General features: G+C 41.6%; 4 protein-coding genes across 5 annotated transcripts; 1 reads left to right on the plus strand and 3 right to left on the minus strand.

Moving 5' to 3' along the window:
* Positions 1–81: 81 nt before the first annotated feature.
* LOC115763376 (protein spitz) lies at positions 82–8,255 on the plus strand. Of its 2 annotated transcripts, none has more exons than XM_030705910.1 (2): positions 82–338; positions 6,812–8,255. In XM_030705910.1, the coding sequence occupies exon 2, from the start codon at positions 7,080–7,082 to the stop codon at positions 7,830–7,832; it is 753 nt and encodes a 250-aa protein (XP_030561770.1). In that variant the 5' UTR covers positions 82–338; positions 6,812–7,079; the 3' UTR covers positions 7,833–8,255. The 2 variants fall into 2 exon arrangements, with proteins under 2 accessions (XP_030561770.1, XP_030561771.1); XM_030705911.1 differs by lacking the exon at positions 82–338 and adding an exon at positions 3,198–3,433.
* Positions 8,256–10,510: 2,255 nt separating this feature from the next.
* On the minus strand, positions 10,511–12,528 carry LOC115763596 (cytochrome b561 domain-containing protein 2). Its single transcript, XM_030706219.1, has 4 exons — positions 12,254–12,528; positions 11,527–11,900; positions 11,277–11,469; positions 10,511–11,211 (listed from the first exon to the last, which is right to left on the minus strand). Exons 2-4 carry the CDS (start codon positions 11,851–11,853, stop codon positions 10,901–10,903), a joined length of 831 nt encoding a protein of 276 aa, XP_030562079.1. The 5' UTR covers positions 11,854–11,900; positions 12,254–12,528; the 3' UTR covers positions 10,511–10,900.
* Positions 12,529–15,320: 2,792 nt separating this feature from the next.
* LOC115763597 lies at positions 15,321–16,262 on the minus strand. Its single transcript, XM_030706220.1, has one exon. It carries the CDS (start codon positions 16,039–16,041, stop codon positions 15,367–15,369), a length of 675 nt encoding a protein of 224 aa, XP_030562080.1. The 5' UTR covers positions 16,042–16,262; the 3' UTR covers positions 15,321–15,366.
* Positions 16,263–19,713: 3,451 nt separating this feature from the next.
* Positions 19,714–25,636, minus strand: LOC115763595 (pregnancy zone protein). The gene is made up of 7 exons (XM_030706217.1): positions 25,412–25,636; positions 23,759–24,424; positions 23,267–23,693; positions 22,894–23,213; positions 22,284–22,837; positions 20,098–22,223; positions 19,714–20,028 (listed from the first exon to the last, which is right to left on the minus strand). The coding sequence occupies exons 1-7, from the start codon at positions 25,504–25,506 to the stop codon at positions 19,789–19,791; spliced, it is 4,428 nt and encodes a 1,475-aa protein (XP_030562077.1). The 5' UTR covers positions 25,507–25,636; the 3' UTR covers positions 19,714–19,788.
* Positions 25,637–25,853: the final 217 nt, after the last annotated feature.

A 25,853-nucleotide genomic window follows, 5' to 3' on the forward strand; every position in this document is an offset into this window, starting at 1 on the left:
AATGCGGGAGACGTTGCTAGCGTCGATATATGAATATATCGATTTTTTTAAATATGTGACTATATTTTTTTGTTTGCGCTGGTAATGCCTTACAGTCTATGGTTATCGACGTTTACATTGGTGATGAGCAAAAGAAAAACGATATATTTTTCGATTGTACAAACTACACGGATGGATTAAAAAAAAAAACAAGAAGAGTGTCTTTCATTATTTCGAACTACGAGAGAAACTCGAATATTAAACAGTATTAGTAAAACAAAATGTGCGCGTGTGTGCAAAGTATGTAAGAAGTATTTTTTAAGCGGCGAGAGCTCAAATGGCTATTGCAAACACCAAATGTAAGTTTATTGAAATTGGCAGAGTTCGAGTATAAAGTAATTGTTAAATAAAAATGCTTGGTTTGTGACAATTGGCCGTCAAGGAAAATGTTTCGGCCATTTTTACGCAGTACGCAAAATACGCTTGCTTATAATTGTGTGCGTGTGCTGTGTATGTGTGTGTAGCCCCTGCATAAGGCACCGCAAGCAGCAGTAAATTTTGTTTCGTATGTACATACACACGTATACGTCGGGTTTTTTTTTCAATAGCTATCTCCTTTACACACACACTGCACTCACCATGCGTCGCTCAACGTGGAGACTTCCGAGGCAGCGCGTAAAATAAAACTAGTTTGTGGCGTTGCCAACTACTTGCCCTATGCAGCCACATTTTTTCTTACATTAATGTAGGTTAGTGCGCGGCAACGGCCGTAACCTCCATTTATTGTAGTAATTGTTTTATTTATTTATTTCTTTTTTCGTTTTGCATATTTTTGTGTGTTTGGCTCCGTTTAATTAAACCACTTTGTGTTCGTAGCCGGCAAGCGAAAAGTAAACAATTTGTCTACGCAGTTGGCAACGCGTTCGCTGTCTCGACGTATTGTAGACTTTCTCTCTTGCTCCAAATATACACATATGTATGTATGTGTGGGTGTGTGAGTGTGTGCGACTGTATTAACAGAAAACAACGAAATTTCATTCATTGCTCTTTTTCGAGTAAAAACTACACGCACAAGTAGTACGTTTGCCATCTACAATTACGCTGCCATTGCGCACAAATGCTTGAGTTATACATACATACATATGTACGTTAGTATGCGATTATGCATTTTTTGTAAGCAATCAACGGTGCTGATTGTGCAACCTGTAATAATTGCAATTGTGCGTCCAAACAACGGTGGAGCCAGTATGAAGACAGTTGCTGTCGTTTTTGGGTACAGGGTGTGCCTTCGCCTGCGCGTGTCAGGTGCAAAGACGTTAACGCGTCGGCAACGTAAAAGTCTCCACGCGACCAGAAGATACTTGGACATTCCAGAATTTAACATAGTATAGGCGGCAGCGAACGTCGTTTGATTGCCGTTGCCGTCATTGGCCGCGTTTTTTCACACATTCCTCGCGCTGTCAGGCATACATACATACATACATACAAACACTTGTACGGTGACTATTGATTTCAATCAACTTTGTCCGTTCTCTCCATCTCTCTCAGGCTCAGCCACTCTCTCTTGTGCCCATTTGTCAATTAAGCAGCACGTCCGCTTGTACGCTCATCAACAATTTGCCGCTTTGCGTGTGTGTGTGTGTGTTTATATGTGTGTGTAAATTCCATTTCCTGTTTATAGTAGGTATGCTGCACACACCCGTCCGCCGTCAGCTTCGGCCCCATGCTCAGGTCGTCTTAGCTTGCCACCACCATCACTATAGCGTCGGTCGTTGTCGTCTGTATTTTTTTTCTCACTCCATAGTTTGATCCCTTGTCGGTAGCAGTCGCAGTCGCAGCAGCAGGCAGCGGCGGAGAGCTATGTACAGTACGTGCCACTTCCTTTACATTCAGAAAAATAAAAATTGTTCGCACACACACACACACGCACACACACAGATACATGCATGTATATATACACACACAGTGAGACGGGCGGGCTAAAACGACCGACGAACAGACGGACAGTTCAACGGGGAGCGTTCGTTTGGCGTCTGCGCGGTATGTTTTTTGTTGTTGTAGTTTGTTTTGTTCTTGTACAGTTGCAAAGACAGGCAAGAGTACGGACAAAAACGAGTTTTCTGTCTCGGCCGATGTGGCAACGCCGGCATCCTCCCGGCTCCCCTTTGTTTGCTTATTAGAAAGAAGCAAAGTGCCGCTGCGCGTTGTGTTGTTTTTGCTGTCTTTACGTAAGAAGGCCGTCGAACTCTACATAGAGAGCAGTATGCAAATAAAGCGAGAGAGCGCGAGTGTAGTGAATGCCTGCGTCTGTGTGTGCTCGTCTAATGATTACCGTTACAATTTGCATTGGCTGTCGTCTAGTCAAACAACCGTCTCGCGACCCAGACTGGACGACCCAGCCCCAATCTCAAATTGGCAACTTTTTCACATGACCTTTTACCGTCAATGCCAAACTACGATGAGCTTGATTGTTGTGTGCGTGGCGCTTAATGTTTGCAGCATAATTTTATTGATTTTTTGTAGTCACTTAAAATAAATGTTTCTACTCAACTGCGTTGCGTACGTTTGTTTAGCTCAGGTTCAATGCGCACAAGTGCAATAACTACTAGCTCCCTTGAAAATCTTTCAGATACTGATCACAGACAGGTATCAGATATGTTCAAAATAATAGATCTCGGTTGTGGCCTTTTGATGGAATGCTTCTAACGACAAACCAATTTGGCAATCTTTAAATGAAGGCATTATTTCGAAACAATAATTGCGACTATCTGGCAACATCGACATCCTTGGCGCGCGTAAACGGCCTCGTTTCGTTTTGGCGCGTACAAATTAAAAAAAAAAAAAACCCAGACCCAATGCAATGCCTTAAAGAATGTTGTTTACGTGCGCGCCTGCGCATCGACCAGATTTCTACGAATTGACCAAAACAAGCTCCAAGTAGCTGCAGAAAATGTTGTCGTCGGAGTCTGGCTGCCATCCTGTTCGTCCCGTTTGTCTACCTGCTATTTACCGCCGCGCTGCGTCGCTTCTTGTTTGTGTGTTTTTACTCCTCCAAGCTTGTCGGTGGCGGCGCGTCAACATGTTGATCCTACTATAGCGTGCGAAACGTTCTGGCAACACCAAAACAAAAACAACAGACCCCAACTCGTATGTTGTTGTTGTTATTTATGCTATTTTGCCGCATTTGTGCTGTGTGTGTACGAGCTGCCGACAATAAACACATACATATACTGAGAGAAAAGGAAAACAGCGTTGGCGTCTACTTTGGTCTCTCATTTAAGCAGTCTGGCCACGCTCTGCTTTGGCTCTTTGCTTTCGTTAGCTACGTTTTGTGCAGTTGTCTTTCACAGCGTTTGCGATGCGGTCGTGTTTTCTGGGCTGCTGTTGGCGGCGTCGGTTCGGCTTTATGCCAAGTGATTTTGTTTTTCAATTTCTCTCATAGATTTATTTTTTGGTAATCAATGAAAACAAAAATATGTTTATGAAAGTTTAGTTAATAAAAGTGATTTAAAAATGTTCTCAAAAACTCTTAATTCCTAAAATCGAGTCACATGTATTGCGTTTACTTGTTAATAATTTAAAGTATATTTTATATGCTCATTTAATTCGACAAAAACGTTTCTAAATATTGAAGTATTCGTAGTGTCAATTATTTGTCATAATTTATACTCGTGCTATTGCCCGCTCCCCGATTGTTTGAGCCAAATTCTTAGAATTCTTGACAACATTCCCGCGCGCATACATATGCACATACACAGACGAGTAGCTAAAAAGAAAAAATATGTGTATATATACTCTCCCTACACGGCGAAGTGTAGACATAAACACACACACAGATGCATGCACTTGAACTCTCACGCACACACACACACCAATACACACAAACATACGCCCTATCAAACACACCTCGAAATTGGTTCTTGTCGCAACTAAGTGGAGACATTTCTGTCTCTTTTGCACACATTCAACAACAAAAACTAGTAGGACTTGTTTTTTGCGCGTTGTTTTTACGCAAAAAAAAAAAGAAGAAAAAACCGGTAAGATTTTAGAAACGGCAGCAGCAAAACACAAATGTGATTCTGTGGTTAGGTGTGGTGTGTGCGTGTGTGTCTGTGTCTGTTGATGTCTCGTTGCGGTAGAATTCCGCGTTAATCATAGTTTTCACACACTCCGCTTTTCTTACAGTTTTGTAAACACGCAAACGCACACACATGCTCGCATACAACGAGCAACGAACTCGTGCAGCAGCGACGCCCAGAATGAAACAGCATAAAGCAACATGAAAACTACAGCAACAACAAAAAACACAGCAGCATAAAAACATAGAGAAAGCGAAAGACAGACTGAGCGGGAGAGAGAGATAGAGAGAAGCAGTTAAACGGCAACGACCCGAGCCGCAGACGCTGCCGCTACAGATATATTAGCGGGTGTCATTGTTGTTGATGTTCTTTTTTATTTTGCTGTGCCTGTGCCTGTGCCTGTGCTGTCATATATGTATGTATGTATGTATGTATGCATGTATGCACACAATTTGTTTTTTTTTTTTATTGTTTAGGTTGTTTGGTGTTTTTGCGGTTTATGTCCTGCACGTAGATAAATAAATGCTTTCTATTAGCAACATTTCTTTTAAGTTGTGGCCTGGCAATGGCCACAATGATATTTATTGTTATTATTATTAGTAATAGGCAACAAAAATGCAGCTGCTCTTGACCTACGCGCGCGCAATTTCAAACCCAATTCTGATGGCTATTCAAATTGTACTTTGTGCTTCTTCCGTTTACTTCCTCTCGCAATACTAAGTACAACAACATACAAACGGAAATTTTAATAATCGCAAATTGGTGGCAGAACGACAAACGCGACGCATTTGTCAATCAAGAAGCGCACAGACAACAATATCTCAAATTTGTGCTTTTAATTGCGTTTACTTTTCTTTGTTTTGTTGATGTTTAAGTATTCAATTTCTTAATGTCCATTTATTAACATTGAGCTTGTCGTTATCACAAAATTGGCGACAAATTGACGTGTTTGGTGTCGGCGCCACAATTAAAGTAAATATTATATATATATATATACATATATGCTTATAATGGTTGAGACGATTGTAATTCTTATAAAGTCAATGGTACCAAATCCAGAGGAATGATATTTTTCATGTAAATATGCAGTATATGTATACCGTTTTAGATGTATTTTTTTCTGATTTTCGAAATTGTTTATTATGTTGAGTATATTTACATTGTATTAGTTACAACTAGATATTAGTTACAATTTACCGCTGCACCGAATAAGTACCAGTTTTGGTACTTTTTTGTACGACATGTGGCAACATTGGCTGTCCGGGTGTAATGCGCGCGCCAAGTGATGTTTTTTTTGATAGGCTGTGCTTATGTATGTGTTTAGGCGTATGTGTGAGTGTGGCATACACATGTGCATCGATTGTTTATTTTTAATGGCGGCGTGTAGCGTACATTGATCGTATTGTATTATCATTTTAATTGTTTACTCTAAATGTTGTCGTTTGTAAATGTATTATTATCGCCAAATAAATAGCGTATGCTAAATTTGCTTTCATTCATTTTGCACAATTCACAACGTTCGACGACTCCATTCAGATTTGTGTACTACAGCTAAAATCAACGTTCCCCAACATCGCGTCGTCAACAAAACTAACAGTAACATGTTCTGTTATTATTATAAATTGTTGTTTTTTTTTTTTTAATACGCGTGGCGACAAAACGAAAGCCGGTGGTAAGATATAAAGCGGAACAACAAAGTAAGAGTACCAATTGAGCAGCAACAGTATGTGTGAAAGAGCGAGAGACAGAGCGTGTGTGCGCATGTGCATTGCACAGCGCTGAGTAAGGAAGCGAGAGAGATAGAGAGAGAGAGAGAGAGAATTGTGTCATTCTTCAAAGTGGTTGTGAAATGTTTGCCTTTTTATGCCTACTCATATCACAGCCAGCTTTGAGGAGCGACACGATGCTCAGCACAAAAACAAAAACAAAAACATTCATCAAAAAAATAAATAAAAATAAATGAATTACAACTCATAACATTTACATATCAATTATAAGCACGGCGCAATGTTCATTACATTTATCATTAAACAAAATTAATACACCAACCCCCCTCCCTCTGTTGATCCCCATTAACTGTCTATCTATCTGTGTTTACCTGTCCACACATGCATCAGTCTTCTTCTTACCATAAGATTGGCACATTCATGCTGCGCTCTCAAAGTGGTTGTGAAATGCATTTGAAAGCTTTGCGCGCATATCACAGCCAGCTTTGATGAGCTTAGCGTAATGTCACGTACATCAATCGATCGATCGATCAATCAATCAATCAATCAGTCAATCAATAAAATCAATTCATAACGTACCTTGCACCTATATCAAGCCCAGTTAGGAATGGATTTTGGAATGGGCTGGAATTGGAAACATCATTTGGGCTTCAAAACAAGTGGCTCGATAATCGAAAATGTAACAAAAAAAAAAAAAATAATAAAAACGATTGCATCAAAGGAATTTTGATGTTGCTTATCTAAGCCTCATCAAGTGGTTGTGATATGGATACCCGACGCATATCACAGCCAGCTTTGATGAGCTAGGATAATCAACGGAAAACAGCACGAAAAACAAATCGATTTAATATAACAATATTGCAGTGAATTCGTGTCTGAAATGTGAATAAATTGTCCCTGAATATGTATCATTTTTCTTAAAATATATCCTTAGATAACTATATTTTAATTATTTATAAATATGGGTTTAAGTACATTAACTAATATTCTGTCGTGTTTATTAATGTGTTTGTATCTTTTCCACAGATACGCTGTTCCAAACACTCGCACACACACACAGATTCTGATTCCGATTCTGATGCATTTGTAGATGCAGCTACTGTATGAGAAAAGAAAAGAATTCCAAAGATCCTTTGACGACGCTTCGCTGTGCATAACGATTTAATAATACTTTGTGATAGTCTTGTTTTATTCTTCTTTATTTTTATGCATATACTGTTGTAGTTGTATTTTAAGATTTTAAGAGAAACCAAACAAAGTTGCATACCAAATAGCATCAAGCCACATTCTGCAAATGCATTCCACAAGCAGCATAAAAACCACAACTAGACTATTCGACAAGCTCAAAATGGGCCTGACACTGCTGCTGCTGCTGGTTAGCTGCTTGGGCTGTCCGGCCATAATTGAGGCATGCTCCAGCCGCACGGTGCCCAAGCCGCGTCCATCGATCTCGTCGTCGTCCATGTCCGGCATTGCGCTGCCGCCAACCCAGGCGCCGTCAACGACGAGCACAACAATGCGCACAACCACAACAACAACGACGACGGCCAGGCCGAACATAACATTCCCCACATACAAGTGCCCGGAGAACTTTGATGCCTGGTACTGTCTGAACGATGCCCACTGCTTCGCTGTGAAGATCGCCGAGCTGCCTGTCTACAGCTGTGAGTGTGCCATCGGATTTATGGGCCAGCGCTGCGAGTACAAGGAAATCGATGGCTCCTATTTGCCCAAGCGGCCGCGTCCCATGCTCGAGAAGGCCAGCATCGCCAGCGGTGCCATGTGCGCACTCGTCTTTATGTTGTTCGTCTGTTTCGTTTTCTATTTGCGTTTCGAGCAGCGTGCAGCCAAGAAGGCCTACGAGCTGGAGCGCGAGCTGCAACAGGACGAGGAGGAGGCCAGCGACCAGGAGCAATGCGAGTGCTGCCGGGCGCAGTGCTGCGCTGGAGGAGATGAGCCGCTCTTCGTCGAACGCAAGCTGCCCTATCATATGCGGCTGGAGCACGCCCTGATGTCGTTCGCCATCCGGCGCAGCACAAAGCTTTAAATTGCAAACCGAAAATGAATATCTTCTATATAGACAAGTATCTGTAACAAGCTATTGATTTGCCTTGCCCCATGTTATGCATGTTATGTCAAAGTCTAAAATGCGTATTACGAATTTCTATGTGCTTTAGTCGTAGTCATTATTCGTCCTATTAACTAAATGTTAAGTGTAACCCTTGTATTCCAAGCCACAGCTCCCAAGCGTGCTGCTTATATCGAGATTTTGAGATTCTTCACTTCGAATATGTATTTTTTTACCTTACGCTAGAGTTTATATTTATTTTATACTTATGCACGAAACACATCCACAACGATCGAAAGAAGAAACACGCCAAGTATTATTTATCGCACCTAGTTACGTACGAACTATATTGAGAGTTTTTACAATAAAAACGAGCTGCACTTTGCATATTAATTATGTTAAAGTAGCCTAACCGAAATGCTGTTTTCTTTTTAAGGGCTGAGGATTAGCGGATGGGTTCTTTCCAGAGAAGAAGAACCCAAAAGGAAAATTGGTTCATGTCTTGTTACGAAGCTATTTGAATACAATTGTGGCATGCTTTAAGGCTGATATTGAAATTGATGAGCATTGGGAATAAATGAAGTCAATATTTGGGCTGGAAATCGAACCAGTTTTAAGCTGCCTGCTGGTCTGGCACTTTGCTCAAAAGCACAAAAAATAATATGTTATAATATCAACCATATAAGCATTTTAATTGAGTGGTTCTCTTTCAAAAATCATGACTATTGCATTAACAAAGGCGCGACGCAGCCCAACAAGACCTGAAGCCCGAGAAGTATCTACGTCTCTATTGACCGATATCGGAATACGTACAAATAATTGTAAGAAACACGTCGTTTTACATACAAATAATTGAAAGAAACGCGTCGCAGTTTCAAACCCAACGAGGTTTGTTGAAGTTTCGCGTCTCCCGTCTGCATTTAAATTTGTAACGGTAAATTCAACAAACCGCCATCAATTTGTCGCAGTGTGTACACACTTGAGTGGATTTTTGGTCGATAGACCTCATCGGTTATCGAATAACGTAACCGTTCTTTGAAATGTTATCGTGTTCTTTCGAAATGTTTACCGTTTCCGGGCACTCGAATGTTGCTTAGGATCTTACTTTAGAGTCCGTATTCGAGCTATTATATTATCAAACGGCCTTAACTTCGCTATTGAACGAACTGCTATGTTTCTCAAGTAGTACAACAAGTGAAAATATTGGATTTAATTAAAAAAAAAAGAACAATTCTTATTTTCGATTGACGATCGTTCACCTGAGGTAATCTCATTGGCAGCTTGTTTTTGAGATAAGCCCAACATGAGTTGACGAAAATGTATTTATAGTTGGGAAACATAGGTATATCGTATGTCTACGGTAAAGCATTAAAAATAATTCAAATAGACACATGTTTTTATAAGCACAAAAAGAATTTCGTCAACTCATTATTAATAAATAATCGATGTGCGGTACTCTGTAATAATCAGTCTAATATATACATAACTAATTATAACTCTCAGTTCATTTTCAAGTTCTGTCTTTTGATGTAGTTAACTTTCTCACAAGCAATGTTCTCTAAAGCTTCTTAATTAATTACTTTTGTTTTCACTTTATCATTTGATCTCTTCATTTTGGACATTTATATCATAAAGCTTTCACAGAAATAATCGGAAAAGTTCTTGTATGATAGACCTTATTTGATTTTAAAAACACTTTGAGTAAAAATTGATTGAAAATACGCTTAGCCTTTTTTTAGGAAAATAGATTGTGTTTAACTTTTTACGCCTTTGGCAATGATTTCTGTAGATGCATTGCCTCGGGTATAGAAAAATAAATAGAACAAGTAAGAGGTTCTAGTCGGGACCTCCCGACTAGGGGATACCCTGAACCCTCTTCTTCCAACATCAAATGCATATATATATTCTATTTTAGAAGCTATATGTCAAGTTTGGTGACTCTAGCTCTTATTATTTACCAAAATTGCTCAAAAACAAGATATCGATATCGATTCTTATCGATTGCTTGGAAACGGAGTAAGTCATCGATTATCGGAAACAAACTCGATCTGCGCGGGAACTACGAGCATCTACATCTAAAATTTTTTTAGCCCTTATAGGTTCTGAGATCCTTGCGTTCATAAATACGGACGGACGAACGGACGGACAGACAGACGGACATGGCTAGATGGACTCGGCTATTGATGCTGATCAAGAATATATATATTTTATGGGATCGGAGAAGCTTCCTTCTGCCTGATACATACCTTATACCCATTTTTAATGGGTTCAGGCTATAAAAACTCATTCAAATTTTGTTCGTCGAAAATTATGTTTAAAAGCGGTTTTTAACTTTTACTAACTAAACTTTTCCTAAAAAAAATCGGTTGATTAATCGGTTTTTGGATATTTTGTAATCTGCAAAACCGTCTTTCTTCCTAATATTTTGAATTTTGAGAAAGTATTTGAGTATTTAGGCTGATTATTTTTGTAATTCAAACTTCTTTCAAATGCATGCTAAAAATAAAACAAAAAATGTTTATTTTTTTTTAATTTCCATCAACTTGGAAGTACATAAAATATATAAAAAACATAAATGTAAATATCTCGAGAACAATTTTGTTTTTTTTTTTTAAATTTTTTAGAAATATATATATAATAATAATTCAAGCAAAAAATAATTTTGTAGTTTTTTTTCTTTTCAATTTTAATATTTTGCTCTGACTCACTCGTTTTTATGTCCTACGTCATTTTTGACGTGTTGCTATCTAAATTCCAAATGATTCACAGCAAATCGTATCAAATGTGGGTCTTAACTATCTAAGGATCTGACAAAATAAATCCGTAAGTTTAGTTGCCGTACGTGCCCAGCCGGAGGCCGAGGCACAACAACCTTATCTAGAATTTGAAAATAATAATTTTTAATGAGGCGGAATTCCAACTGCCCTGCTTGGCCCGGCATAAAGTGCAAAAGTGTCTCGTTGGGGATTTCACGAAATTATGGGAATTTCTTACAGGGCAGAGGACTGTCCGTACGTAATTATAGATCGGGGAGTATAAGCTCTTGATTAGTACTGCCCCGAGATGGCCTTAAATTTATGATAGAGTCCCTTGATGGGGCCATAGCTGGAGAGCACGAGCGAGACGAGCGTCAGGCACTTCATCAGGATTTGGAAGTCCGTTTCGACGCGGGCCTTAAAGTAGCCCGTCTGATAGCCGTAATACTGGGCGACGAGCGCGATGACAAAGCAGGCGAAGCCCACGAAATTGTGGAAAGCCTTATTCAAAAGCGGCGTGATCAGCTTCTTGACGCGCGTCGAGCAGAGAGCTGCCAATCCGGAGCTCATGGCCAGCAGGCACAATACAAAGGCCGTTATGCCTAGGGGTATAATCGCAGATCAATCAGAGTGCCGCTCCATATGCTCTCCACCTGCGCTTACTTACCCAAACGGCCGTGCGTGGTCTGCAGCAGGAATCCCTTCTGAATCATCTTGATCAAGGCGCCGGCGGCACCACAGCCCCCGCCCAGGGTCAGCAGGACCCAGTGTATCGTGGTCTGAGTGCTGCGCTTGTAGCTGTTGGTCAGCACATTGCCGCCATAGTGCACCATGACGCCCTCGGCCATGAAGAAGGAGAACTGCACAAAGAGGGAAACTGTTATGATGCAATTGCTTGCCGGGCACAAAAACCTTACGCCAATCGTAACCAGCCAGGCGTGCAGGTGGGTTGTTGCCAGGTTCGTGCGCAGCGTGATATACGACATATAGATGGTCACGAATCCGATGCACATCTGATTCAGCACATTCAAAAAGTATTCCAGCCGCTCGAGCGGCTGCTGGGATTCACCCTTAAGCTTATTGTGCGGCATTCTCGAATAACGTTTAACGGACGGCGGAGATTCGCTGGCGAGCACAAAGGAAGCACGTGCTTGCGGATCCGGACTGAGGCGGGCTTTCGACGTGCTGCCGTAGTCGACGACTCTCTGCTGGCTACTGATGACCGACGACAGATGCTCCGTCATTGTGGCCCAAAATCGAGCAGAGTTTATTCGTCAAGTTTGTATATACCCTGTACATATGAGTGGGTGAAAGGGGTAGTTATGGCAGCAGAGACATTACGAGAAGGCATATATACAAAAATAGTTGATTTTCTCTGGGCAAACGGACTCTGTAGCGATATGTATCCTGAAGCTAGAAACTACGAATTTGGTATGTAGGAATTACACACAGATCCAAAGATCTGCTCCCTTTGGAGAAGATTCTACCCCAGTTCTTCCACAGGTAAGGCTTTGTGTCTTAATTTATGTCATCCCGACAATTTTGTAAAAAGCGGACTTTAGATACATTAATGCATTTGCCATACTAAAATAGCTATTTACAGGCTATCTGCTAGTCGGCTACTGCCGGTTAGAGCACTCTTACTTGTTGAGTTTGTACGTTGCGCTTATCAGATTGATAGAATAATGTTATTTTCGTGTTTAATTTATTGGTGGCAAACAATAAACTATGCGAACTCTGCGACTGATAATTGCGTCCAACAACTATTTTACGAGTCTGGCATATTTGTTTTTTTTTCTTTTTTTTACACATTCAAATTGGCGCAATTCTCGTAGCGGGTTTTCCAATTATTGTAGGCCCAATATGATTAAATTCAATTGCAATCTATAATTTATTTGCGCCTCTCATAAATACGCCCATTGACTGCTTCGCTAGCCGTAAATTATTCAACTAATCTCACTTTTCGTACAAGCTCGAGTGATTAACGGGATATATCTCACATACGTACTCACACACACATACATATGCTTGGCATGACCACAAGCCGCAACAACTAATACATTCACATAACTGCAGATGTATGTGTGTGAATTTGTGTGCAGATGTATGTGTGTGCATTTGTGTGCAGATGTTTGTATGTATGTATGTGTGTCAATGCGAATATTGTTTATTGCGTATTAATTTCCTCGGGGGAAGCTGCTTAAAGCGTCTGTCTTGTCTGGAGTACCGACGAGCCGATACCCTGTAACCAGCTATTACAAATATTGAAATTTTTTTATACACTCTATTCGTCACATTTTCCAATCGAAACACTCTGCTCTGATGCATAAAATCCAAACCAATTTAAGTCCAATCTTTATTCAATTCTCGAGAGTTACAAACAAATGTGTGCAAGCCTTCCAATGGTGCACCAATTAAAAGGGAATAGAACAGGGTATTTAAGCTTTGTGCAAACGAGCGTAACAGGCAGAAGATACCCCCTTCACGAGCCCGTAAGTACATATTCTTGATCAGAACGACGAGCTGAGTCGATTTAGAGGCATATAAGTATATATACCCTACATCGTACACAAAACGAGTTTATCCTGTTTTTCTTCGATTCTTCGTTGAAATCGATGAAAATAAGTTTTGAGCCTTGGGTTCTTAGCTTTTGTTTTAAGTTTTTGTGTTGAGGCTCTCGTATAGTTCACACATTTTAGAAACATTACCCTAACATTCTTAAAGCTAGAGCCTTGTTATTTGGTATATGCACATTTATATGACATATGCCCCTAAAATATAATGAAGATGGGCAAGAAACATAGAAGAAGATGCATAAATAAATATATATATATATATACAGACACTTCAGGAATACAGGAGACAGGAATTCATTTTGGGTTATTTTGAATGAAAAACGTTGCCTAGAAACCAAAAAAATTATGTTGACTGAGTTGTGCAGGGGATTTCGTAGTCGAGTCAACTCGACTGCATGCTCTTACCAGTTTATTTTGTTACAAAAAGGGGAGGTATACAACATTATAGATTCTAGATAAAAATATATACCAACATGAATCTGAAGATCATAAAGACCGTGTTATTCATGGGCACAAAGAGAAAAATTCCCGAGCTGAGATCTATATGTAAAAATATATATGTACATTGACTTCAGCATGTTACATTAATTTGATGAACAGCATTATCAAATTATTTTCGAGGAAGCTGCTTTTAACTGGGATAATAATACATACCAGCTAATAAATTTAAAAGCTACTAAATTGAATCGATGATTCACACTACAAGCAATGCGAACCTGTTTTTTCACATTATTTTGGGTAGAAACTCATGTATCCACATTTGAAAATGTAAGAGATATTATCATTATCATTATTATTATTATTATTAATATTATTATCATTATCATTATCAATATCATTATCATTATCATTATCATTATCATTATCATTATCATTATCATTATCATTATCATTATCATTATCATTATCATTATCATTATCATTATCATTATCATTATCATTATCATTATCATTATCATTATCATTATCATTATCATTATCATTATCATTATCATTATCATTATCATTATCATTATCATTATCATTATCATTATCATTATCATTATCATTATCATTATCATTATCATTATCATTATCATTATCATTATCATTATCATTATCATTATCATTATCATTATCATTATCATTGTCATTATCATTATTAAGATACCCTGAAGCTATGGCAAATGGATAAAAATGGTAAAATGCATGTAACAGGAAGTATCTCCGCCCGCATATATCAGTTTTGCTCATGCGTCGATCACAAGAACTTCATAAAATGGAGCCGAGAAAAATAAAACTATTATGCTCCTTCCATTTTATGAAAATGAGATATTTCACGATTTGAAGACCTCTGGGGAGTGGTCCCTATAGGAAAAATTACGTAAAACCCGAAGTTAATAAGTGAAGTAAAGCACAGCAGCAGCACAAAGTGCGTATCCTGCGGCAAGCATTCCTGTGCATATGAAGGAAGCTAGAATGCCTTTAGGGTAACTCCAAGATAAATAAATGGACGAGGATAAATATATAAATAATAAAATAAGAAATTGCTTTTCGCGTGCTCAACCAATAATTAAATAAATGATTAATGTGTAATTTATGAATGTCATCTAATAATTTATTAATGTTATTATGTAAGTTACATTAGCATTAATATTATCAATAGCCTAAACTTATAATAAATAGTACATGTAATATCTTAAACTAAAATAATTAAAAACAAGTAAGAGGTTTTAGTCGGAAGTTCCCGACTAGGGGATACCCTGAACCCTCTTTTTCCAACATCAAATGCATATATATATTCTATTTTAGAAGCTATCTGTCAAGTTTGGTGACTCTAGCTCTTATTATTTACCAAAATTGCCCAAAAACAGGATATCGATATAGATTTTTATCGATTGCTTGGAAACGGAGTAAGTTATCGATTATTGGAAATAAACTCGATCTGCGCGGGAGCTAGGAGAACCCACATCTAAAATTTCAGTCTCTAGCTCTATAGGTTCTGAGATCCTTGCGTTCATACATACGGACGGACAGACAGATGGACATGGCTAGATGGACTCGGCTATTGATGCTGATCAAGAATATATATACTTTATGGGGTCGGAGTTGTTTCCCTCTGCCTGTTACATACATTTGGATTTCGCACAAATACAATATACCCTTATACCCATTTTGAATGGGTTCAGGGTATAATTAGCCTTAGCTGGCAAAACTGACACATTTTTGATATAGAGACTTGAGCAGGGCGATGCAAGTTAGGACCATTGCGACGAGGGTCACAACCTGCATGAGGATCACGAAATCGTTTCCCTGACCCTTGAATATGCCCGTCTGCGTATAGCCGTAGAACTGTGCCAACATGGCAATCACAAAGGTGGCCAGGCTGAGCAGCACGTGGAACGTCTTGTTGGCCAGCGGCGACACAATTCGCGACAGGCTGCGGGCCAGCACAGCGACAATTCCACTCAGTAGTGAGATCAGGCTCAGGACAAAGGCTGCAAATCCCAGCCGGGAATGGATGGTGGGTCCAAAGTTCCAGTCGTCGCGTATGAGCTGGACCAGGCAGCCGGCCACGCCCATGCCGCCGCCGAGTATCTGGAGCACCACATGAACCGCCGTCTTGGTTTTTCGCGTGTAGCGCAATGTCAGCCAGTTGCCATCGTAGAAGCACATCATGCCCTCGGCCATCAGGAACACAAAGCCAAACGATGCCAGCCAGACGTGCAGCCGAATCCCCACCAGCCCCGTGCGCAGGCAGTTCCAGCATATCCAAATTGTGACGAATCCAATGCACAGCTGGTTGAGCACATTGAGTCCGGCTTCGATGTGCTGCAGAGCAGTCGTCGAGTTGGTTCGCTTTACCTCAGCTGTCATTTTGGATGCACTAGCTCTGAGCCGCAGGATTGCTATTGAATTTTTTTTGATTGCTTGGAACTCAGAAAAGTTTGCCGTTTGAGATTTTCGCAATTTCTTGTAAATTTGCTTAAAAATATTCCATAAACTTTCGCTCAATCAATGTCTCTTCGAGTTTAAAGAGTTTCAAAAGCACTTTTCACAGGATATTAAATCCTGCAGCACATGTTTAATTTATATGAATTAATAACTATCACATTGCTTACTGCATTCACGAATAAGGAACAGTCAACTAATTTGAACTCTCTTTATGCATAGCGAAACCTTTTTATACCTTTACCCATTGCACAATTTTAAAGAGGGTATACGCGACCTGGAAAGTCGATATACATATATATATATATATATATATTATGCATGGCTTATTAGCTGCAGCATTCAATTCAGCTGAGGTACTCTGATCTGATATCTGATTTACCAGATTTAGCATTACCCCCAAATCGAAGCTAAAATAACTTGATATTTTGGTGTATAATTTAATTTCGGGGTTTCCCAAATCCTTTTAAATTTGCCTGCCTAACTTCAGGGAAGTTGATTTCATTTCATCAGATTTTAAACAAAATAAATAATAATGTTACAAGAAAATGTCCTTTCATATACATTCCCAAACTTATTTAGAGAGTATCTCCCAGTCGAGCACCTTGCCAGGCAGTTTCTAACTTGTCATTGACAACAATTACTTTTATATTTGGCGTATCAGTAAAATTGCGCTTAGCAATCAAATGCATAGAACTTAAAGGATTATAATATATATAATTTAGCACCCTCACGTTCGCATCGGACACCATCTATTTAGTTATCGCAAACGTTTTCGATACGTTTGTGGGTTACTTTTGGGTCTTTATCAACAGGTAGCATCTTTATCGGTCAGCAAATGCATCAGCTCAGCTTTCAAGATAATTATTCCAATACTTCAGATAATTCATTTCGATTCTGTGCCCAGGCGCACGTTACCCATTATGGATTACGAGCATACTTTTATACCCTGTACCTATTGAACTGGGTAGGATGGTTTCGTGTGAAACTGAGCCGACCCCATAAAGTATGAGGTATCCTAGTCACATTTTCCCTGTAAAGCTATCTGTCCAGGGCTTGAATAGGATAAATAGAAATAAATAGAAGCTTTCCGAAGCGAATACCCTGGAAAGCTTGTTGTCTCCAGATAAGGAGCTATAACCACGGACTAGTCTAGGCGATGCTAATTGGGACAGAAAAGTACATTTGTGACTTAATATTATGCAAAGATTATTTCAAGAATAAATATTGATCATCAGGAAACTGGAGTCTGGAGTCTGGAATATGGCAACAACCGAACCAACCAGGATTCTATTTCAATACAATTCTGTCTCTATAAATGGTCTATTAACTGGTCTGGTGCTTCCTTGAGCCGAACTTAAGGCCAAATAGTTCAGACAAGGTATATTAAGGGGCTCCTTTTCAATTAATGATCGACAAAACGAGTCTCAACCTATTTAAATACAGAAAAATTAAAAGCTGTAAAAATCTAAGCTTTGCACCTTTTCACAGGTAATTTTGTTATAGCTTAGAGGAAAGGTGTTAATCGAGAGAAGCTATATTGAGTAAAAAATAATAACAAATAATAATGAGATATAAATTAATAAATAATATTAATTAAGAATATATATGAACGTTGAAAAAATGAAGAAAAAGTTTAAGAATGATTAACGTAACTTGTAATAGAATTTTGATTATGCAGGGTAGAGATAGTGATTGGATCTCAAAGAGCTCGAGGATTGTATTACGGGGATTTTAAAATTTAGCATTATATTTCCTATCAACTCATCAAACTCCTCGGACCATCCTCCCGACCTTATGGCCCACTGTCAAAACCTGAGAGTCTATTTCTAATTTATAAACAAGAATTACATCTAGATCATGGTGCATTACTGCTGAAAGCCTTCCAATTGGAATAGTTTAGATTTAACAGATGAACCTGACAGGAGGACTGAAGGCATTAAGATCGCCTTGTAACAGATTATAGGAAGCCATATAAGGATGTGCCAGGCAAAGCCTTACATCTGCATACAGAGGCACGTGAGATTTACGAGTGGGATTACCTAGAAGAACCTCAAGAATCATCCAGATACATTTATCACATGAGTTTCTAGCTAGAACATTTTGGGTTCTGAGTTCCCAGTTAACCTGAAATCTAGTGAAGAAGATTAACTAATTAAGAGGATTAACTGGCAAGTTGCAGCAATATTAATGAAGTCAGTCAGCATTATTTTTATTCTTTTTTGACGCTCTCAGAGGAAATAATAAAGTAAGAAAAGAAACACAAAATTTTTAAGGTAGCTCCTAGTATAGAAGGATTAAGCATATTACACTCTTTCATCTATTGTTTATAGTATAAAAGTTAGAGTATCAGTTAGTCGTGCACTTCCGACTGGAGTCTAGACTCTCACTCGCTTAGAGGGTATTTTCTGGTTCCAATTTTCCACAGTCATCATCAATTTTAGCCACTTATAAAAAATGTCTAGCACTTATTTGTTGAATTAATGATACTATTTCTATTTCGATCGCAGCCTTCGGCATTAGGAAACCTTATCGTATTGCAAAATCGCACGTACTATGATAATGTTTAGACCCGGCATCGGACGGGCATCGGCATTGTATTATACGCTCCCGAAACAAACATTTTATATACACATATCGTGCGATAAGGCTAGAGTATGATCAATGGAACCATGGCTTGCACTTTTTTTAGCGGCGACATGAATTTACAATTTTCGGAAATAGTCAACCATATAACGTGATTTGGCCAAAGTGCGTTTGAATGTTTATAAATGGCTTATACGGGTTCTTATTGATGGCATCTCGGATAAGGTCTTAGCCGAAATATCTATATTGATGTGTGTGCAATTTTTGACAACAAATTCTTGAGTGCTAACGTACTCCAAATAATTAGCGTAAAGATCTTATATTAATTTATTTAATAATGCATAATAATTTACATTTGCTGTTTGGAAATGATTTTGAAAGTGATCGAACGGTAAACAAACAACTTTCATACAAACGATTTCCGCCAATTTCCCACTGTTGCGGGTGAAACTTTCTAAATCGCTGAAACACGTGTATTCATTATATTCTTATGTAGAACTTTTCGGACAATACTTAAAACTACACCAAAAAAATCTTCGAACTTTCGCACTTTCCACCGAGGAAGCTTGTTTTTTGTCAAAAATGTGAAACACATCTTAAATGACTTTTCATATAGATCTTTGGAAATGAGTTTGAGCGCGAAACGTTACCCACCAAATCCTTGAACCACATTTCCACCAAGTAGGGATGGATTTTCCATAAGGGTGAAACACCCCCAAATGAATTTGAACAAAAAACTTTGAAAATGAGCTGCTAGGCCGATCGGATGGTAAACAAAAACCCCATCTTAATGGGCTTCAGCTTCCTTGCTATTTCGGCTTGGACTGTGATTTGATCACCAATCAGTCAGTCAGTCAGTCAGTCAGTCAATCAGTCAGTCAGTAAGCACAAACAGTTTTCTATATAGAGAATGTGAGGCATATCCGACAACTATATCATGTTGCTATATAGGAAGAATCGGTCCAATAATAAGTTTAGTATGAAAAATCCTCGTCAATAAGCGATCCTTGCTTCTTATATTATAATCACAACAGTTTGTTTTTTATTCGTTTATGCATTTAGATCCAATTAATGAAAGGATTGGGTTCAACACTTGGCCGAGCATTCGTCGCCCTCACAGATATCGCAGAGCTTCGATTCGACCTGGTAATATTCCGTGGCCTTCTTGTTCGTGTCGTAGTAATCGTAGAGGACAATCGGGGCGGGTTTCTGATTGGCCACAGCATGCGTCTTGAATGCCTCAATGGGCAGGCACTTCAGTTCGCCCTTGGGCAGGCTCTCAAAGTAGATGACGACCACGGAGTCGTCGTTTTTGGTTTCCACCAGCTGCAAGAGTTTGGGATAAGAGGATGGTTTAGAGAGAGGTCTAAAATGTGATTATTTGCTGGGACCTACCCGGACGCGCTCGATTTCCTGAATATCCTTGAAGCTTTCCTCGTCGGCAGTATAGCCGGACGGCAGCGAGACCTCCAATATGGCCATATTGGATGCCTTGGCCTTGCCCTCCTCCACATACTCGACACACACGCTCAACTCCAGCTTGGCCGGCGGTGATTCGGGTTTAATAATCGCTTGAATCTTAAAGCTGGGCTTCGGTTCCTTCTCGACCACGTTGTACTGGTAGCTGATCTGCAGCAGGGCGGCGCCCGTGCCCTTGGCCTCGTAGGACAGCGATTTGGTGCCCTGGGGGAACTCGACCGTTTGCAGCAGCAAATCGTTGTCCTCCGTCAGGCTGAGCTTCTCGGTTTTTTCACGCTGACCGTGATTGGAGACGCTTACATCCCATCTGGCCGGCTCGTAGCCGGACTTTTTGGCGAACTGTATCAAGGCCTGCAGCCCGGCGACGGTATCCTGGGAGGAGGCAAAGCCACCAAAGCTGTTGCGCTGCGCCACCAGCCAGCGGATCGAGTCGAGCAGCGAGTTGGGCGTTTCCTGCTCCGATTCGAGCAGCGAGAGCAACGCATAGGAGGTGATCTCTATGTCGTGGCTCCAGATCCAGCACCACCAGCGACCACATTTGCCGGCGCGCAGCTTTTGGTCATCCTCCGTCCACCAGGTGCGATCCTCCTCGTGCTTGGCAAGCGCCTTTAGTGCAGCCACGTGCTTGGCGGCATTTGCGGACTTGGCTTTCTGCAGAGCATAAGTTGCCAGAGCCCGGGGCAAGAGTTCCTCGGTGTCCTTCTCGTTGGAGTGGGCATCCAAGTAGGCGACAGCCTTGTCGATGGCCGTCTGGTTGGGTTTCGGTTGCTCCAGCAGGGCCAGCAGCGCGTTGGCAGTCATTGTCAGGACCGAACGCTGTGATCCGTAGAAGAACTCACCCTGCTCCGAGAAGCTGCCGTTCTCGGCCTGGCGGCTGAGCAAAAACTCATAGCCGCTTTCCAGCTGTTTCTCGTCCAGCTTGATGAGATTCCTGATCTGGCTAAAGGAGCGCAGCACATAGGCCGTCAGCCAGGTGGAGCCGTTGCGCTCCGGATCCTCCTCGCGCCACTTGCCAGGTCCAAAGGAGCTGTAGCTGCCGTCGTCGTGGCGATAGTGGAACATATGCTGGTAGCCCTGCTCCAGATTGCGCTTGATGCGGCTGTCCAATTCGGGTGTTAGCTTCTTCATGCTCTGCAGATAATCGTGCACTAGATAGTTGGGCACCAGCTTGGACATGGTCTGCTCGCCGCAGCCGCTGGGCAGATGCAGCAGCTGCTCCAGATTCTTGATGACCGGCCCGAGCAGATCTCCAACAAAGCCAAATTCAACGTGCTGCGAGTCCGGCACCAGCTCCTCGGGCAGATCCAGCTCGAAGCTGTCCTTGTGCTCGTGCACATCCTTCAGGTTAACAAAGAACGCGCGATTCTTATACTGGGTGACGCCCTCGGGCACCACCTTGAGCGTCTTGTGCACCGCGTCGCCGGCCAGGGGCGAAATGGCCGTGAACTTGAGCAGAATGCTGCCAATGATTTTGGGCCGGAGCAGGAAGGATGCACCGGCTGCCGAGTTGGCGGCCACGCGCACCGTCTGCGTGCGCTTCTGTTCGCCAAGCACCTCGTTGGACACATCCACAAAATCGTACTCGTTATCCTCGTTGTCCAGCGTCACCTCGACGTCCAGCTGCTTGGGCAGATAGTTGAACACCAGGGCGGGCACATTGATCACCTCGCCACGTTTCACGGAGTATGGTAGACGCACGGACACAAAGAACGGCTGGAATGTCTTAATCTTCAGCTGTTCATCGGTCACGCCCAGGCCCTTCTCCGGGTGCAGCGCAAACGCCGTCAGCACCCAGCTCGTAATCGTATCCGGTATAGTCCTCACCCACTTAAATATCTCCGACTTTGTGCTTTCGATGTCCTCGAACAGCCAAGTCTCCACAAAGTTCTTGCGCACCGTGGGCGCAGCTGGAGGCGCTGCTCCGCCGACTCCGGCCGCAAACAAAGCAACTTCCGGTGAACCGCCCATTGGGGCTGAGGTGCTGTAGGCTGCATCGTTTGAGACGAGTGCTGTCTTCCGCATGGCGCCGCCTGCGAAGGCCTCTGCAAATTAAATTAATTGATAGACCGAACCAAGACTAATTTGGGCACATTTCATCTTACGTGCGTGATATTTGGGCGGCGTGCGATCGTAGAAAAAGTTGGCGTTTGTCATGGTTACGACGCCGCTGCGTTCGCCCGGATAGTAGGAGTAACCGCCCTGCCAGGGCGTGTGCGTATCGAAGCGGCCAAGTCGCCAGCCGAACGAGTCTTTGTTGATGTCGTTGTTGCTGCCCAGCAGCAGGACGCTCTGATCCACGGCCATGAGGCCGACAAAGGACTGCGGCGCCGTCTTGATCTCCAGCTCAACGTCCGCGCCGGGCTTGACCTCTTCGGGCGCCGTGACTTGGATTTGATTCTGCAGCTCGACATCCACGTGGAAGGTGTCCTCGGCATAACGGAACTCGCCATTTTCATCCACGTAGTAGACGTAGATGCGGCCGTAGGGCGTGGTCAGGAACGTGGGCGTCAGACTAATATTATAGACCTTCTGTGGCTCGCTGAGGACGACACGTTCCGTCTTAAGGACATTGCCGCGCCCGACGATATTGTAGACAAAGTAGTTGAGCGGGCGGCTGGAGTTGAGAGTCACTTGGTACTCCGTTCCGATCTTGAGACTGCAAAGTGGCACATATTAAAAGAGCTGCTGTGTGGAAGGTTAATCCATACGAACCTCCACTTGTCCTTGGGTCGCTGAACCTCAGCCTTGAACCATTCCTTTTCCTTCTCTTCTTCGGTCGGTGGATCAATTTTCTTTGGCTCCCTGTAGGGATAGGTCGTATACAGCTCTCGCTCCTCGCCATCGAACTGCAGCTCGATGCTGTAGTAACGCGTCAGGTTCTCCATGTCCGGCAAATCGGGCAGCACGACCTTGAATACGGCCAAGCTGGACTCGTTGAGGCGGGTCTCGAACTCCAGGGATTTCTTCTCAATTTTCGGCAGCTCTGACTCATCCCCATATCTGGTATGGCGTATGCCCTCCGTGAACTTGGCCTGCGATTAACGTTGAGGTCATTTTAGGTCAGTTTAAATACAACCTTAGTTACCTTGACTGGCGTCTTGGTGTCCTTTAGCAGCGTGCCATCGACGAGCGTAATCTTGAAGATGATCTCGTGCTCTTTGTCCGCCACAAACGAGAAGCAGGAGCTGTAGTCCGTGCATGACATTTCGTAGCGATACGGATAGAGCTGAACGCCGCCCGTTTCGTTGAGCTTCACGCCCGTGAAGTCCTCCTCCACGGTGGCCAAAATCTGCGCATACCACGACGAGGTCTTGTACGGCAAAAAGCTGGCAAACTCCTTAACATTTATATCGAATTTCGCCTTGCCGTTGACCATGTCGCCAGTCCGGATCAGAGCGTGTCCAGGCGTATCCTTGCGCTCCGACTTGCCGTCCACATTGGTCCACGTACTCGTCTCATCCGTGTGCACATTGAGCAGGACTTTGCCGTTGACGGGCTTGCCGTAGGTGTAGCTGATGGGCAAAAGAGAAGGGAATTGTATTTCTTGTCTGCGTAAGTTCTGGGAATAGCTACTCACTTGGCTTTGACCACAACCTGCATGTCTCCGTCCTTGACCGAGACATGCTGCGTTGCGTCCATTTTGACGGTGTACTTGGGCAGCACATACTTCTCCACCTCGAAGTAGACGCGCTCGTCCGAGTAGGCTCCGCCATGCTGCACCGAAAGCGTCCATGAGCCCAACGTGGCAAACTCGGACAACTCGAATTTGCCCGTATATACTCCCGTACGGGTCTTGATGTGTTTCAGCTCCTTGATGCGATTCCTTTTCGTATCCTCGAACCAGACGACGACATCATCCCCGGCCTCACTCGGCTTAAGGTTCTCGTCCAGGAAGATGACACGGTAGTTGATGGCATCGCCGGGCTTATACTTGCCCTTATCGGTTTGCAGCTTTATGTAGGGCTTAAATTCCACCCAGCTGAGCTGCGTGGAGTTCTTGAAGTCCAGTCCAGCCACGCCCTCTGCGGTTAGGTTATAGTCACCCGATTTCAGAGGAGGCAGCTTAAAGGTGAGCTGCTTGAACTCATCCGGTTTGGCAAGCTCCACCGTTTGGGTCTCATTGTGCGAGGGTCCCGTAATGCCAATCTTCAACGTGACCGGCTCCTTGGTGTGATGCACTGCGACAGCCACATTGTAATCTCGATGCGAGTGTATGGTTCCCGGTCCAACGATCGTATATTGCCTGCGGCAAGCAAGATGATACTTATTAATTAACATCTAATCAGAATAGGTCCACAATCATTTTTTAATGTCAAAATACTGGGTCAAACATTAATTTGGGTTTTTCAATTTTTAATTGAATTTGTTTATTTTAGTTATGCTTGCCCAATCGCATTTTAGATTACCAAATTTATGAATTCAGTTTAATCTACATACATAATTTTTTTTTTTTTTTTTTTTTTATTTGATTTTATGTTTATTTTGTTTGCTTTGCCATAATCGCCTGTTTCCAAGAAAGACTTGAAGCTTTTTTATTTTAAGACGAATTCGCACAGGCCTTATGGTAAATATTCCCAGAACCTGATCTGTCGAAACCGGCTCAGCGCGCCGGTTATGTAAGAAAAAGTAAACATGGAAGGAGAAATGTCTGAGTACAAGGCGATATGAGCCTCTATTTAAGACAAACAAATTTGTTTCTACGTTTGTTAACACTGTCAATTAAATCTTATACAACACGTAGTACTTTATTAGCTGTGTAACTAATTGGCATTGGCAATGAGCAATGCATTAATCAGCCAAGATCAACTAGAAATATAAACAAATAATAAACGGGTTTTCGGTGTACACTCAAAAGTCATCTTATATATATTGATAAACATGCAAAAGTACTTAAAAAAAACTTTTCGAATGACAATGAGGCAACTTTTTACGACGGAACACAATATTTTTTTTTTATGAAAAAGCAAGTGCTAATAAACAGTATAAATATGCTTGGCATTAGTCACAAAGTGCTAATAATTAAGTAAACCCTATCAAATGTACATATATACATATATATATTTATATATATATAGCTTAATAAAAAAAAACAATTATTCACGCTTGATGTCCATTGCAATTGCACTGTATAACAATAGATTTATATAAAAAACCAACCAATCACATTAAACTACTTTTCCCTTGAGCCCAATAATTGTATATGTATATGTATGCAGTTAACAGGACTTACCCCTCCCCCTCACTCCTGACTGGTTCCGCCATTTGTAGAAGCACGAGAGCCACGCAAGAGGCGATGACAGCAGCAAAAGCGTCTGCGCAACGCATTTTGTTAATTCAAGTGAACGAAAAACAAAACTTTTGTAAATATATGTATATATGTATATATAAACTTTGGTTACAATTAATTTAAAATCAATTCAAGTTGGGCTGCCAAGCGATGCCACAACCGACCGGGCTCAAAGCTTAGCTGCGACTGGTTGAGCCGGCGTCATACGGGATTTGTTATATGCACATAGCAACATATGTATGTATGTGTGTATGCTAGCATGCGAGTGCGAGTGTGTGAGTGCGCGGCATCGAAAATCTGGCCTAGCGTCGGCGTCAACGCCGACCGCAGCGTAAGCTGTACAACAACATTCAAAATAATATAAAATGCTCACTGATAATTATAA

The sequence above is a fragment of the Drosophila novamexicana genome, unplaced genomic scaffold (assembly GCF_003285875.2).
Source record: "Drosophila novamexicana strain 15010-1031.04,08,12 unplaced genomic scaffold, DnovRS2.1 tig00000739-arrow-arrow-pilon, whole genome shotgun sequence".
Taxonomy (NCBI): Eukaryota; Metazoa; Arthropoda; class Insecta; order Diptera; family Drosophilidae; genus Drosophila; species Drosophila novamexicana.

Coding starts and splice junctions, on each gene's coding strand:
- LOC115763376 (XM_030705910.1), top strand. CDS start 7,080: ATGCATTCCACAAGCAGCATAAAAACCACAACTAGACTATTCGACAAG.
- LOC115763596 (XM_030706219.1), bottom strand. CDS start 11,853: ATGACGGAGCATCTGTCGTCGGTCATCAGTAGCCAGCAGAGAGTCGTC. Junction 11,470..11,526: donor CCTGGCTGGTTACGATTGGC/GTAAGGTTTTTG, acceptor CTCTTTGTGCAG/TTCTCCTTCTTCATGGCCGA. Junction 11,212..11,276: donor GACCACGCACGGCCGTTTGG/GTAAGTAAGCGC, acceptor TTATACCCCTAG/GCATAACGGCCTTTGTATTG.
- LOC115763597 (XM_030706220.1), bottom strand. CDS start 16,041: ATGACAGCTGAGGTAAAGCGAACCAACTCGACGACTGCTCTGCAGCAC.
- LOC115763595 (XM_030706217.1), bottom strand. CDS start 25,506: ATGCGTTGCGCAGACGCTTTTGCTGCTGTCATCGCCTCTTGCGTGGCT. Junction 24,425..25,411: donor GTCAGGAGTGAGGGGGAGGG/GTAAGTCCTGTT, acceptor TGCTTGCCGCAG/GCAATATACGATCGTTGGAC. Junction 22,838..22,893: donor CGACCCAAGGACAAGTGGAG/GTTCGTATGGAT, acceptor GCCACTTTGCAG/TCTCAAGATCGGAACGGAGT.